This window comes from Maylandia zebra, unplaced genomic scaffold, assembly GCF_041146795.1.
Source record: "Maylandia zebra isolate NMK-2024a unplaced genomic scaffold, Mzebra_GT3a scaffold02, whole genome shotgun sequence".
Classification (NCBI taxonomy): Eukaryota; Metazoa; Chordata; class Actinopteri; order Cichliformes; family Cichlidae; genus Maylandia; species Maylandia zebra.
In genome coordinates this window covers 4,032,971-4,046,091 of record NW_027490032.1, presented here as the reverse complement: position 1 = coordinate 4,046,091, position 13,121 = coordinate 4,032,971, and the positions used below count along the sequence as shown (strand labels likewise).

Here is a 13,121-nt window from a genome sequence, read left to right as displayed (position 1 = left end):
TTATGGTTCATGATATTATGTAAGTATAGAAGTGAATAAACCTGGTGCTGTCAGTAATAAATATTGTTTGACTGACTGATTTTTAATGTATTGTTCCTTTCACTGGGAAACATTCAGTGTCAAAATATATAGTTTAAGATAAAAACGGAGATTATTTATTGTATTTAGTGTCTGATAAACTAAAGACTCATGAACATGTGACTTAGACTGCACTTCTTTCCTGATCACGTCTCCTGGACCAGCTCAGATATCCTCCTCTGACTGAAGCTTGAAATGAACGATTGGACTTTAATGTCTTCTGCCATCTACTGGTGAAGTTGGGTGTTACAGCACAGCAGATGCTTTTATACGACAACAGTTTAATTCTGCAAAGCTGCTCAGACTTCTTTACCTTCCTCTTGTGTTAGGGTCAGCACCGACACATTTTAAATTTTAAATGCATAAAAAAAATCACATTTGTTTATTGTATCAAGGCTTTTTGACTTTGTCAGGAACTTATATTTCTACAAAATAAAACAAAAACAAAATCTTTTCACTAAATTATAAAATGCTCTAGTTGAAATTATGACATTTGTGTTGTTAGGGTCAGTTTGGATCCAGTTATAATATTATGTGTACAAAGCAATAATTAGAGCCAAAACTGAAATCATAAGTGCACTGTCAGCTGACACGCTGACAGCCAGCTCCTCTCCTAATCATATGAGCTTTCTTATTTTGCGTGGTTAGGGTTAGTATACCTGCATGAAAACAAAACTAACAAAGGCGGGCATGTCAAGGCATGTGATGTGAATTCACTCATTTGAGTAACCATTTGACTTCCAGAGTGCACATTTACATTTTGCAGCATACAAAAATGAGAAGAAGATTTACAGTGAGCCAAGTTCTAGATCCTATTTTTGCTGAAAATGAAGGAGAGGACACAGAGCAGCATAGCGATTCCGATGGGCAGGTTTCTAAGGAGGAAGACACAGACCCATCTGATCAGAGGAGGAGGTCGCTGGTGCTGAAGCTGCTCCTGCTGAAAGATTCAAGTCCAAAACTGGTAAGATCTCATGATGTACATGGCAGGGCAGCTGCTGCAAATGTCATCAAAATGACCCCTGGAATACAAGGTTTACTCTGACCAGAGTCAGTGACATGAAGACATGTTTTGAGCTATTTATGCCATTGTCACTAAAAAGGATCATCATTACTATGATGAACCTTAAAGGAAAAAAAAGTCCATGTAGAAAGATAGTTATGAGGAATACCTGGATGCTTTCATTGGTGTTCTTCTTCTTGCTGAGTGTACAGATGCTGCAATGAGGCCACTGATAGTCTATGGGACCCATCGTTAAGCAGGAATATTTTCCAGAGAACAATGTCACTTCACACATTTCAAATGATATCAAGAGTCCTCGGATTTAACGACAGAGAGGCCAGAGCGAGATCTAACAAGCTTGCTCCAATCAGGGATGTCTAGGAGAGATGGGTGCAGCTCCTTCCGCTGATGTTCATCCCAGGACCAGAGGTGACAGTGGATGAACGTCTCGTTGCTTTTCGAGGAAAATGTCCCTTCCGGCAATACACACCCAGTAAGCCAGGGAAATACACCATAAAAATCTGGGATGCCTGTGATGCAAAAACCAACTATGCCTGGAATCTACAGATTTACACAGGCAAAGCTACGAGTGGCATCCCTGAGAAGAACCAATGAAAATGTGTGGTCCTCGATATGACCACTGGACTGTAGGGTCACAGTATTAGTTGTGACACTTACCGGATATGACCTCGGACTTTTCAAGAGGAAACTTCACAAAGACACAGCTGTATCATCAGGAAGTGACAAAAAGCCCACAATTACCGATGACTATAACCAAAACAAAGGAGGAGTGGACTTTTTCCAGATTATATTAAAGATCTACCGCTGAAAACAAAAAAATAAATTATAAAAATACTTTTTTTTGCCTTTTCTTGATGTAATGACATCACCATAGATATCATTTTAGTTATTAATCTTAAAATGAAAAAAATCAATCAAACAAATTTATTTAAGAGATGTGTCCTATACCCCTCAGTATTAGTTGGGTAACACAAAAACCTTTTATTTATTAATATGATTCTCTTGAGGTTAATTTTACCATTTTTTTAAATTGAAATCGAGGGGGAAAGTGACAAAAAAGACCCAGAGGCCCACACCAAAAGTATTAAAACCAAAATTTTCATAGATAAGAAGCCTAACAAGGTAACCATGAGATGAGAAACAAATTGGATGATAGCTTATTGTTTTTAGTGTATTTTATAGCTGATTTAATAGCTGGCACGTTAACATAAGAGATGATAACAGAAAGCTAACACAAGAGGAAGGTTTAGCAGCGATTACAGCACACATTACCCTGCATCATTTTCTCCATCACAGCACCCGGGAACCATCCTCTTCTTTCAAACACGTAACAGTAATTCATGTGTTTTGGTTTCTGTTACTTGCACAGCTACTTTGTTAGGTTATTGTCATTCCAAGAATACTTCAGTTGTGTTTTATGAGATTTGGGTTTATTCTACCTCTATTGTGTTTTATTTAACTTACAGTGTGTTTTGTGTGCTTTTGCAGTGGTTTTTTTCCTTCTATTTGCTGTTTTAGTTGGCATCTCGGGTTCACTGTAGATTTACCCTCTGCAGTTTGTTTGCTGTACACAGTCTTAGAACAGAAACAAAAACAGAAAAAATAATAGTAGAGATTAGCTCTACAAATGCACAAAGAAGACGATAGATGATGACACTGACCTTTACCTGGTTCCAGCACTTGGTCTGCTCTGGCACAGCCAGTTCCTGGCTGAGCCTTTGGGCTCTTTTCTAGGTGGGGGGTGTGATTGTCCCTGCGGTGGTCCTCATTGGGCTCTCGGTGGGGCCTGGATCTCCTCCATGCCAGCTTTAAGTCCTGGGGGCAGGGCTATGGCTCCCTACACCCACTATTAAATGGTAAATGGCCTGTAATTTGTATAGCGCTTTACTAGTTCCTAAGGACCCCAAAGCGCTTTACATATCCAGTCATCCACCCATTCACACACACATCCACACACTGGTGATGGCAAGCTACAGTGTAGCCACAGCCACCCTGGGGCGCACTGACAGAGACGAGGCTGCCGGACACTGGCGCCACCGGGCCCTCTGACCACCACCAGTAGGCAACGGGTGAAGTGTCTTGCCCAAGGACACAACGACCGAGACCGTCCAAACCGGGGCTCTAACCAGCAACCTTCCGATTACAAGGCAAACTCCCAACTCTTGAGCCACGATCACCCGATCGCCTTCATGTAACTAACTTAAATAGTTACATGAAGAAACCTTGTGAACACAATCACACTCACCCACACTAGTGTATAAAGAGGTGCTCACAAATGCACACTATTTTGGTTGGCCACTGCCTCTAAACATATGATGCATTATTGATACTGTATGCTGCTCAGTAACATTTTATGTTTATTATTTACTGTTACTTTTGCATATGTTGGTTGTTGCTGTGGTTTCTCTATTGTGTTGTTTTCAGCAGGTGTTGAAGCAGATTTGCAGTGTCTTTTCTCTCTATTCCTCTTCTCCTCTATTTCCCCTCTCCTTGTGTTAACTTCTTTCTTAACTTCTCTTTCCTTTTTTCCTCTTTCTTGTCCCCAGCCCTGTCTGCTCTGATTGTAATAAGTGAAAATAAATAAATCCTAATAAAAATCTAATAAGCTGTGAGAATCAAGTGGACCAGTATAGTGAGCGCTGTAATGATCCACTTGGGAGAGTAAATCTGTTGGTCATTTTTCTGGTCCTACAGACAATAATTGTGATTGCTACACTGCTGGATAAGACAGGTGGGAAAGAAAGGGGGGGAAAAAAAAAGAAAATTACATGTCATTAAATGTGATACTGAAAATAATTTGAAGGACCTAAAGCTACCATGTAACCAGCAACTTGCTGGTGCTCAGTTGCTGCACATTAACTTTTCTGGTGTTGTTCTCAAAATAGTTTTGGCTGCTGGCTCTTCATATTAAATATATTCACCTATTCAGTGTATATTACAGCCCTAACCATAGGTCTACTATGAAATGAGAGTAATGGGTTATGGAGCTGTGTTGTGCTTAATGTTATTTTTATATGTGTTTCTTCACTTATTCTTTTAGTTTCCTGCCTGGGGAATACGTTTTATATGTGAGTCTCTTTTGAATGTATTTCTAAATAACTCGTGAATAAACCCAGTTGTAACGTTACACGAGTGCATTCTGACTCGAATTAGAATGTGTTAGTTTTGTGAATGGAGAGAAATATAAATGTTGTTACACTTGATTTTAATCTGTTGCTAAGTCTCTTCTGCTTTGCTGGAAATGCAGCTACTGTAACACAGCACACACACCACGAATAACTCTTCAGTTAATTATTTTTGCTTTGATCTTTTTACAAACTGAGGTCATTTCCACTTCTCTGTTATTAGGCTGTGGGAAAAGAATCTTCAGTGTTTAAATGGATCTACCTGCTCCTCCATGAACAATCAGTCAGCTATGAAACTTCAAGGGGCAGAAAGTAAAAAGAGCAAAAATGTCTTTGCATATTAAATTAAAAACTTAAATGGACATTTACACAGATGGATCAACAGACATGATAGATGTATGGTCATGTTAAAACATCATTTGCATTACTGAATAACAGAATCAAAAGAGTTGCAGATCATTTGGCAGTTCACACAGAGAAATTGCAGTGATATTAATGACCGTCCCACAAACAGGGAACTCAGAGGATAGAAAAGGTTCAGTGCTCACTAGTTTACATAACTTAATTTAACTTAATAGGTTAAACATTTGACCAGTTGAACAGATTTACTCAATGAACTCTTACGCAGTATTCTTTCCTGGTAAATAAGGAGAAGGTATTTAATATTATTTGGGTAGCTCTACATGTTGGTATCAGGAGAAAGGACATGGTGCTAAACAACCATTTAAACAGGACAGGGTGGAGGCGGACATGGCAAAGTGGACCCTGGCTAATAGGCCAACAGACAGCTTAAAGCTTTGTTTGACAGAGCAGATAGAGCGTAAGACACCCCTGAAGACTCTAACTCCCAGAAAGCTTAAAACATAGGTGTCAAACTCTGGCCCGCGGGCCAAATTTGGCCCGCAGCCTCATTACATTTGGCCCGCGAAGCCATACCAAATTACTATTAGAGCTGGCCTACTGGTATTATACAGCTAATATATATATATATATTGTTTAGTATTAAGCTTTGCTTGTTCCATATTCAGTTTTTCAGCAAAACTTATTTGAGTCCATAAGAAAAGATTCATTCTTATATCTGAAAGAAGTTTTTTTTTCAATAAATATTAGTGTTAGCCTGCGACTTTGTTCCATTTTGAATTTTGGCCCACTGTGTATTTGAGTTTGACACCCCTGGCTTAAAAGTTAACCAAACACGTCTAGACTTACCCAACCCAATGAAGCCTACTCAGTCTCAATATCCCAATGAACACACATATATTTTATTTTTACTCAGTAGACTTTATTTGATCAACAGGTGTTTTGCTCATAATTATTCATAGTTTGGTATGATAAACAGACTTGTTCGAAATTGCGTAATGCCTGGGTGCGTCACTGTTTTAGAGAACAGACCTGCCAGATGTGACGATGGCATAAATTTGCCAGTAGATGTCAGCGTGGAGATGTTTGTTGTCGTTTTGAAACTTGCATTGTTTTGATACAATTCCAGTACAATTGCCTCAAACGTGTTTCAAAAAACCTCAATATTTTTTTCAATCATAAAAATGTAGCAGCAGGGTGTTTTCAAGTCGTGCATGGATTCTTTATGAGACGGCAACTGTTGTCTGTTTGTATTCTGTAAGGAACGCGGAAGTGCCAACATCGGTAACATCGGACTTCAGGTGAAGACTTCTACATTCTACCTCACAACCAGAAAATACCAGAAGACGCCAGAATGTTCTGGAAAACAAAGGTTTTATAAACCACGCCTGTGCAATAATTTCTGCATTTTTATGTAACTTTTACCTGACCATAAAGTTGTAAGCGAAACGATTAAACGTAGCCGTTCTTTTAGTTTCGCCTATCGCTTTAAATTGAATCAAATTATTTACTGTTATTAGCGAAACCGATCATTTTAGTTTAGTTTCGCCAGATTTTTAATTTAATTTTTAGTTTTAACCAAGCGAAAATGGCTGGAATATTTCTACTATCAGTGCTGCTTTTTATCATGCAGATGACATCGTCCTCTGCGGGTAAGTTTGTTTAAAGTTTAAAGTAGGGTTCGACCGTAGGTAAACCCACGGTCATTTATACGCACACACATACGTGTGTGCGTATAAATGACCGTGGGTTTAAGTCGGTGGGTTTCTACTTTCGTTATCCGTAAAGGAAAAACTCAGAGATCGACTACCTAAACTAAAATCAGTCGTTATTAGGAGGTTGGATGTTTGAAACAACACACCGCTGGGCTTTCAGGGCATCATACAGAGCCCCAAGTCAGACAGATAAACAACTTTTATAATATGTGAATACACTGTACTATTGTCATCGGTTGTCTCTTGGGGTATTTAGTCTCTGATCTGTATGGTGTTCGTGTGGCACTCTGGGTATTTTAGGCATTAAAAAACTGTTTCAGAATGCGCCATTCCATACCAAACTGACTTATGATATTAATAAGTTTACTGTTTAACTTAAATTCTAAAAGACCGCAGCTGCTGTTTGTGATGTCGAGCTTCCGAAGCACAGAGGTGTTTAGAGAGAGCATACAGTCAAATGATCTCAAGAGGAGAGAGCCACGCTGCTTTCAGGGAGTTTTCAGCTCAGAATTGTACCGTGAAAATGAAGGAAAGAAAATACATTTAGTAGGTTTTAGTTAAATATTTACTTTTGAAGTATCTGAAAAATAAAAACAAGCTTCTAGTTTTGTTTGACAATGTGTCGAAATAAACCTGAGGACACAAACTCCCAGGAAGATTAAAAGTCAACCAGGCTCATTGAAAAAAATTTTCTTTGCATTTTATTGTACAGACTGGTTCATTGTGCATTACGCTGAATTACTAAATACCTGAATCACAAATGTTACACAATAGCTAGCTAGCTCAGGCCCACTGATGCTACAAACACAGCTTGCTGTCTTTAACAGTCTCAGTGTTTGTCTTTTTGTGGTTGTATAACTCCTGTAGCAGAATATGTATTGTTGTTTCTTTACAACCTGGTGTAGTTTCTGTTTCCACAGTCATATTTGTTTAGTTCAGTATCTGTGGTTTCACGACTGCTTTCACTGATCTGGTGCAGATTGTGGTGCCAAACTATGTGGAGCCAAAGAAAAGTCTTATAATGAAGATGAATAAGTCTATCAACATCACCAATCTGTAAATAATGATACTAATGCAATTTTTTAAATTAAGGAACTAAAAATTAACGATGATTGTTAGCCAACCCCCCCCCCCCCCCCCCCCCCCCCCAAAAAAAAAAACAAAAAAAAAAACAAACAAACAAAAGAAAAAACACCCAGGAAATATTATTTGCTTATTTTGGATTTGATGGCTCAATATATATCATACATTGGGACAGGGTTACATGTACCACTGTGTAGCATTTCCGCTTCTTTTAATAACAGTTTATCTAATATACAGTTTATGTCTGGGAAGTGGTGAGACTAGTTGCTGGACTTTTTGGGGAGGGATGTTGTCCTGTTCTTCCCCAGGTCTCCTTTGTCATATTTGCTGTTTAATGGTGTGCTAAACAATGTCAACTGGTGAAACATCTGGCCTGCTGGCAGGTCAGTTCATCACCCACATGGCTTTTACTACAATGTCAATCTTTTGCTATAGATACAGTCTAGCATTGTCTTGCAAGGTTTTTCCTCAAAATTATGTCCTCTGGAGCATGTGTTGCTCTAAAACCTGTATATACCGTGCAGCATTGGTGATGACTTTACAGATGTGGAGATTGCCAATTCTAAAGGCATTAATACACCCCCATACCCTCAGGCTTTTGAACTGAGACCTGAAATGAAGCTGGATGGTTCCTCTATTCTTTAGTCCCTTTTCCACAATTTGTAGATGCAGTTCTTTTGAAGACTAGTGAACCTCTGCCCATCTGTATGTGTGAGAATCTCTAAGATCTCTAAATGGTAAAAAGTCTCAGTTTAACCAGTTTTATATGCTTTCTTGCTTCTGTTATGAAAAACATAGGGGTTTAATTATAAATTATTACATTCTTTTTATTTATATTTTCCACAGCTTCCCAGCTTTGTTGAAATGGGCTTGTGTCTTTAGTCTGTTTTTCAGCCAGAGTAGCTTTAAAGTTCTGCAGCTACAAATAATAGAGTTATTAGTTAATTTGTTTTACATCAATGTTCATTTCTGCATTCATGTCTTTGTTTGTATCTGTATGTTTTTTGTATCTTTGTTTTAAAAAATCAGAGCCAAGAGGGGGAGCAACTGATGTTTATTCAAGGTAAACAAGGTGCTGGATGTTGCCTTAGTACAGTCCCTGTCACCCATACATGTTCCCCAGGTGGAGGTAACATGAGCTTGTTTGCACGCTGAAGCTTGTTGGCGCATTTGTGGTCACTCCCCTCTCACTGGCCCATGTGATAACACCTGCTCTTGCATAATGTGCTGCTTCATGCACACTGTGGGATCATGATCACATGCCTTAACCTGTAGGTAGCAGTAGAGACTGACACATTACCCCCTGAGAATTGTGACCTACTGCTCTTAAAACCTTATGCATGCCTATTTACAACTCTACTAAGTCTCCCACAGGTCCATGTGAGCTCAGGACTTTTATCTCCACAAGATCATATTTCTGACCTGCTAACACTTTGGTGTCCTCCTTTGAATCTTACACATGCAAGTCAGCTGTCGGTTTGCTCTTCCTTAAAGTAGGGAAATGCATCCTCTTTATCACCTTCCATCTTCTTCAAGAGATAGTCTTAAAGAAGCTGAGTGAGTGAAGGTTTTCTCTTTCTGAAAACTGTGGTGTGAGCTTTACTAGCTGGTTTGTCATTCTCATGAAGGCACATAGCTCACTATCTAACATTTTTGTTTAAAAAATGTTCGAATTCTACAAGATTTTTCTGCCAATGATAATAAGGGGGGATCTGATCATTTTTATCAATGTTATTGGTTGATCCTCACTCAGATTAGCTGCTATATATGTGAACATTTGTACTTTTAACCTCTCTGCTCTGTGTTGTTTCCTCTTTCAGACCAGAGAAACATGACAGCTGAGTCTGGACAGAAGAATGCCACTCTGCCATGTCGAGCTCCTAACACCAACACCATTGTTATTGTAGAGTGGAGCAGAGCTGATTTGGGAGAAAAATATGTGCTTTTGTACCGGGATGGGCAGTTTCTCTCAGATGACCAGCATCAATCTTTTAAGAACCGGGTGGATCTGCAGGACAGACAGATGAAGGATGGAGACGTGTCTTTGATTCTGAAGAATGTGACTACTTCTGATAATGGGACATACATGTGTTGCATCATCATGGCAGGAACAACCTCGTGTGACCCCATCAGCATCATCTACCTTCATGTTGATCCTCCAGGTGAGTGAGTAGAGTTGAGTGTGTGTGTGATCAGAGGTGAAGCTGCTTCCTGGTTGTTGATGTTTGTTTCTAAAGATGTTGTTGATGAGACTTTGTAGAAAGCAGCTGGTCTGAGTGATGTGATCAGAGTGCAGTAGATAATGTCTGACAGCAGTTTGAAGAGGAAATGGATTCTGTTCTGTTCTTCACTCATCACCTACCTGACAGCTGACACCTCACACCTGTTTCTCACCTGCAGGTCAGACAGGAGGACACACAGAGGATGAAGGGAAGAAGGATGAAGGGAAGAAGGATGGAGGGATGGAGGATTTCTTTTACCAACTGATACTTGGCTTGATGGTTTCTGCCATATATACTGCTACTATTGTTCATGTGATCTGCACAATACGTAGACAGCAGCAGGACCACTACTAACCTCATGCTGAACAACAACATTCAGAAATGTTGGAATTTTTTTTCAAGCAGTACTCTGCTGCAGCTTTTCCAAACTCCTAGGCCATTTGTATGCTCACTGGGTTGCTTATGTAGCAGGTGTGTGAGGATTTTCACATCAAATCATGTGTTGTGAGACTCAGTTTTTGTGGCACGTTGGCCGGTCATGCATGTCTTGATTTTTATAACTAGGTGCATTGCACCCCACAGCCGAGTTTCTAGGCAAGAGTTTATGATCGTGTAGGGTTTTGGGGTTGATAATCTTGCACAGAAGCTCAGAGATATACAGACAGACAAACAGAGGTGTTTGACAACTTTGTAGAATTTGTAGAAAAAACTTTGTGGTGACACCTATTGTTTAGAAGAATACTGCAGCAGCAAATCTCCACTCTGCTTCCAAAATAATAAACTTAAAACACACCACTGGGGCTCTCCATTATTTGTGCTGGGTCTCACCAGCTAGAAAGTGGTGGAAGAAAGCAGCAAACAGACAACCAACCATAACCTCACAATCGATTAGCCTTTATAATGTGTATCATGATTAAGACCAACTGTAGAGTGGGAAAACAAGCAGTAGCAATGAGCAACTCCTGGAGAGAGAGCACAGGAAAAGAAAGCAGCACTGCTGGTAGAGCTGGGCAATAGAATGATAACGATATGTATCGCGATATAACTTTTACTCGATAGAGAAATCAAGCTATCGCGATAGACCTCGCCGCTCTTGTCCTCTAAAAAAAAAAAAAGGTCAGCCAATCCAAATCAAGTAGCGCAGAGCCGAACCAATCACAGCCGCAGCGTCACGTCGCACAAGTGCCAAGCCGCACGTGTGTTTGTTTGGGAAGCAGCCAGCGGGTAATGGAGCCAGCGCATAATGGAGGAAATGAGTGTGCCGACTAGAAAAATCAACCGAGCGTGACCGAAGGTTACCGAAGAGAAAACAGATGATGGTTCCAATGCCGGAGAGATTGTCGAACGGAAGAGCCATAGAAGTTCCGTAGTGTGAAGGTATTTCGGCTATTTCAAGTCTGACAAAAAACAGAGTAGCGTGCACTGTAAATTGTGCCGAAAGCAAGTCTGGAAATACAATAAACTGGTGCATGCGTCACACTGTGCGCCACGTTATTGTTTCGGTGAAATGAATTTCTACAATACTGTTAATTCTACTCTCTGCAGTGTTTAAATGCTTACATATACACACAGTTACTGTCCGTCCACACATACGACTCGGTTCTGCTTCTATGCCCCAGCTTTGTTTACTTTTTCCCACCGAGGCTTCTAGACTTCTGATTGGCCAACATTTCTGCATGGTGAGGAATCTAGCGCCACCTGCTGCTTTGGCATGTTCATAGCAGCGTTTTCCTTCATTTCTGCCTTTATGTGTGGACGGGATTATTTTTTAAAACGAAAACGGAAAATCTCCGTTTTCAAAAATACCCGTGTACGTGTGGACGTAGCCTCAGTCTCTGACTGGAAGCGCTAATTCGTCATTCGGCTTTTGTCAGACTAAAGTAACTGTTAAAACTGTTTGAAAAGCTAAGCTATACAACAAGGACAGATTGAGAATTTCCTTTTAGTTCTCAGTTTATTTGATATTGACAAAAGTTAGTCAGTTTTGTCTGTTCTTCTGTAAAACAAACTAAGATTTATTTTTAGAATTAATATTTTGTTTCTAAGTGGAATTGACAATTTAGTAGTCTGTTTCGTTTGTTCTATTTTGAAACTTAAACGCTTTAGCGGCTGCCTTTTGTGTAGTTTGCAATATTTGCCTTTATTTATCTGGAAAAGTCTCATGTTCCTTAAGTACATCTACCCTGTTGAACTTATTATGGGAAATAAATATTTAAATAAAAACAAGCTGCTGATTATTTCACATTTTATTTGTGAGCAACGGCACATTTAAATCTTACAAATATAGTTATTTGGCTTATATCGTGATAGATATCGTTATCGCCTGAAATGAAAAAAACATATCGTGATATGAAAAAATCTCATATCGCCCAGCTCTAACTGCTGGTATACACCCACACAGCCCTGTAGCATTTACCATCAGGGTAAACAAACTCAGAGTTGTAAGCTAAACCTACTTCCTGGTGGAACAGCAGCCTGATTCTATTTATTGTGAATACATCACAAACTGTCTGTCCAAAGCATGCTTTCTGTTCAACTTGGGTTCAAGTACTGTACAGCTAAAATATATTTTTTAGAAAGTAATGTAGTATATAGGAGAACAGGAAACTGGATTCCATCATCTTCATAGGCCATTCAAAGATTCAGAGTATGCAGGGAAGGATCAAGGCTGAAAAACTGGACCGAATGATTCTGGCATTCAGGCCCCCAGGCAACGCTGCATTAAAAACAATCCTGATTGCAGGCTTGAAATCACAGAATGTTAGCAAAGATACTGAATGTATAATTTATTTAATAACAGTCCTATCTGAGAAAAGGGGCCACAGTGTTTACTAATGAAGATTTGCACTGATAAAAAAAATATGAAGAAATATGAGCTGCTATTTTAACTAGAGCATAGTGGCAGGGAATCCTGTTCTTTTAAGCAATGTTGGTTAATAAAGAGTTTTAATTAAAGGATTTAAAGGATTGCAAGTCCTGCCATTTAATTTGCTGTTTTCTTTTCTGCAGCTCTATATTCAGTTATTTTGTCCAATAAACTTTGTTCTATGAAATTGTCTTGCAACGCCTCTGCTTGTTAATAACAATCCTGTTTGCCTTTTCCCAAAGTGTGGGGCCCACCCCCTAGGGGGGGCCGCAGAGCCATTGCAGGGGGGCGTGGTATGAAAAGGGGAAAAAAACAAAAACAATGCTTGGACCCTGCTAGCATGGGGCGCCCACACAAACGCAAAGCAGGAGATGAAGCATCGCTGAACATGTTTCCAAACCAACTTCATTCTAAGCCAAAGACTAGAAAATATGGTGAAGCATATCTGCCCTTTGGCTTCACCTGCACAAGTGCCGAGGTAGGTCTCCCCTGCAGAATTGGTTTTCCCTTCGTCGGGAGCAGCGCTGGGCTGTTTAAATCACGGACAAACAGTATCCCATATTCTTGATTTTTAGTTCACAAACATTTCTTGCAATGACTAACTACTCCTGACATTTTGGAGATGTTAGCTCTTTATACAGTAAAGTT

The 13,121-nt window shown here is 39.6% G+C and overlaps 1 protein-coding gene across 1 annotated transcript; it reads left to right on the top strand.

Moving 5' to 3' along the window:
• The first annotated feature begins 5,888 nt into the window (after window positions 1-5,888).
• On the top strand, window positions 5,889-12,633 carry LOC143415704 (uncharacterized). The gene is made up of 4 exons (XM_076881092.1): window positions 5,889-5,959; window positions 8,415-8,448; window positions 9,206-9,547; window positions 9,786-12,633. The coding sequence occupies exons 1-4, from the start codon at window positions 5,942-5,944 to the stop codon at window positions 9,959-9,961; spliced, it is 570 nt and encodes a 189-aa protein (XP_076737207.1). The 5' UTR covers window positions 5,889-5,941; the 3' UTR covers window positions 9,962-12,633.
• Window positions 12,634-13,121: the final 488 nt, after the last annotated feature.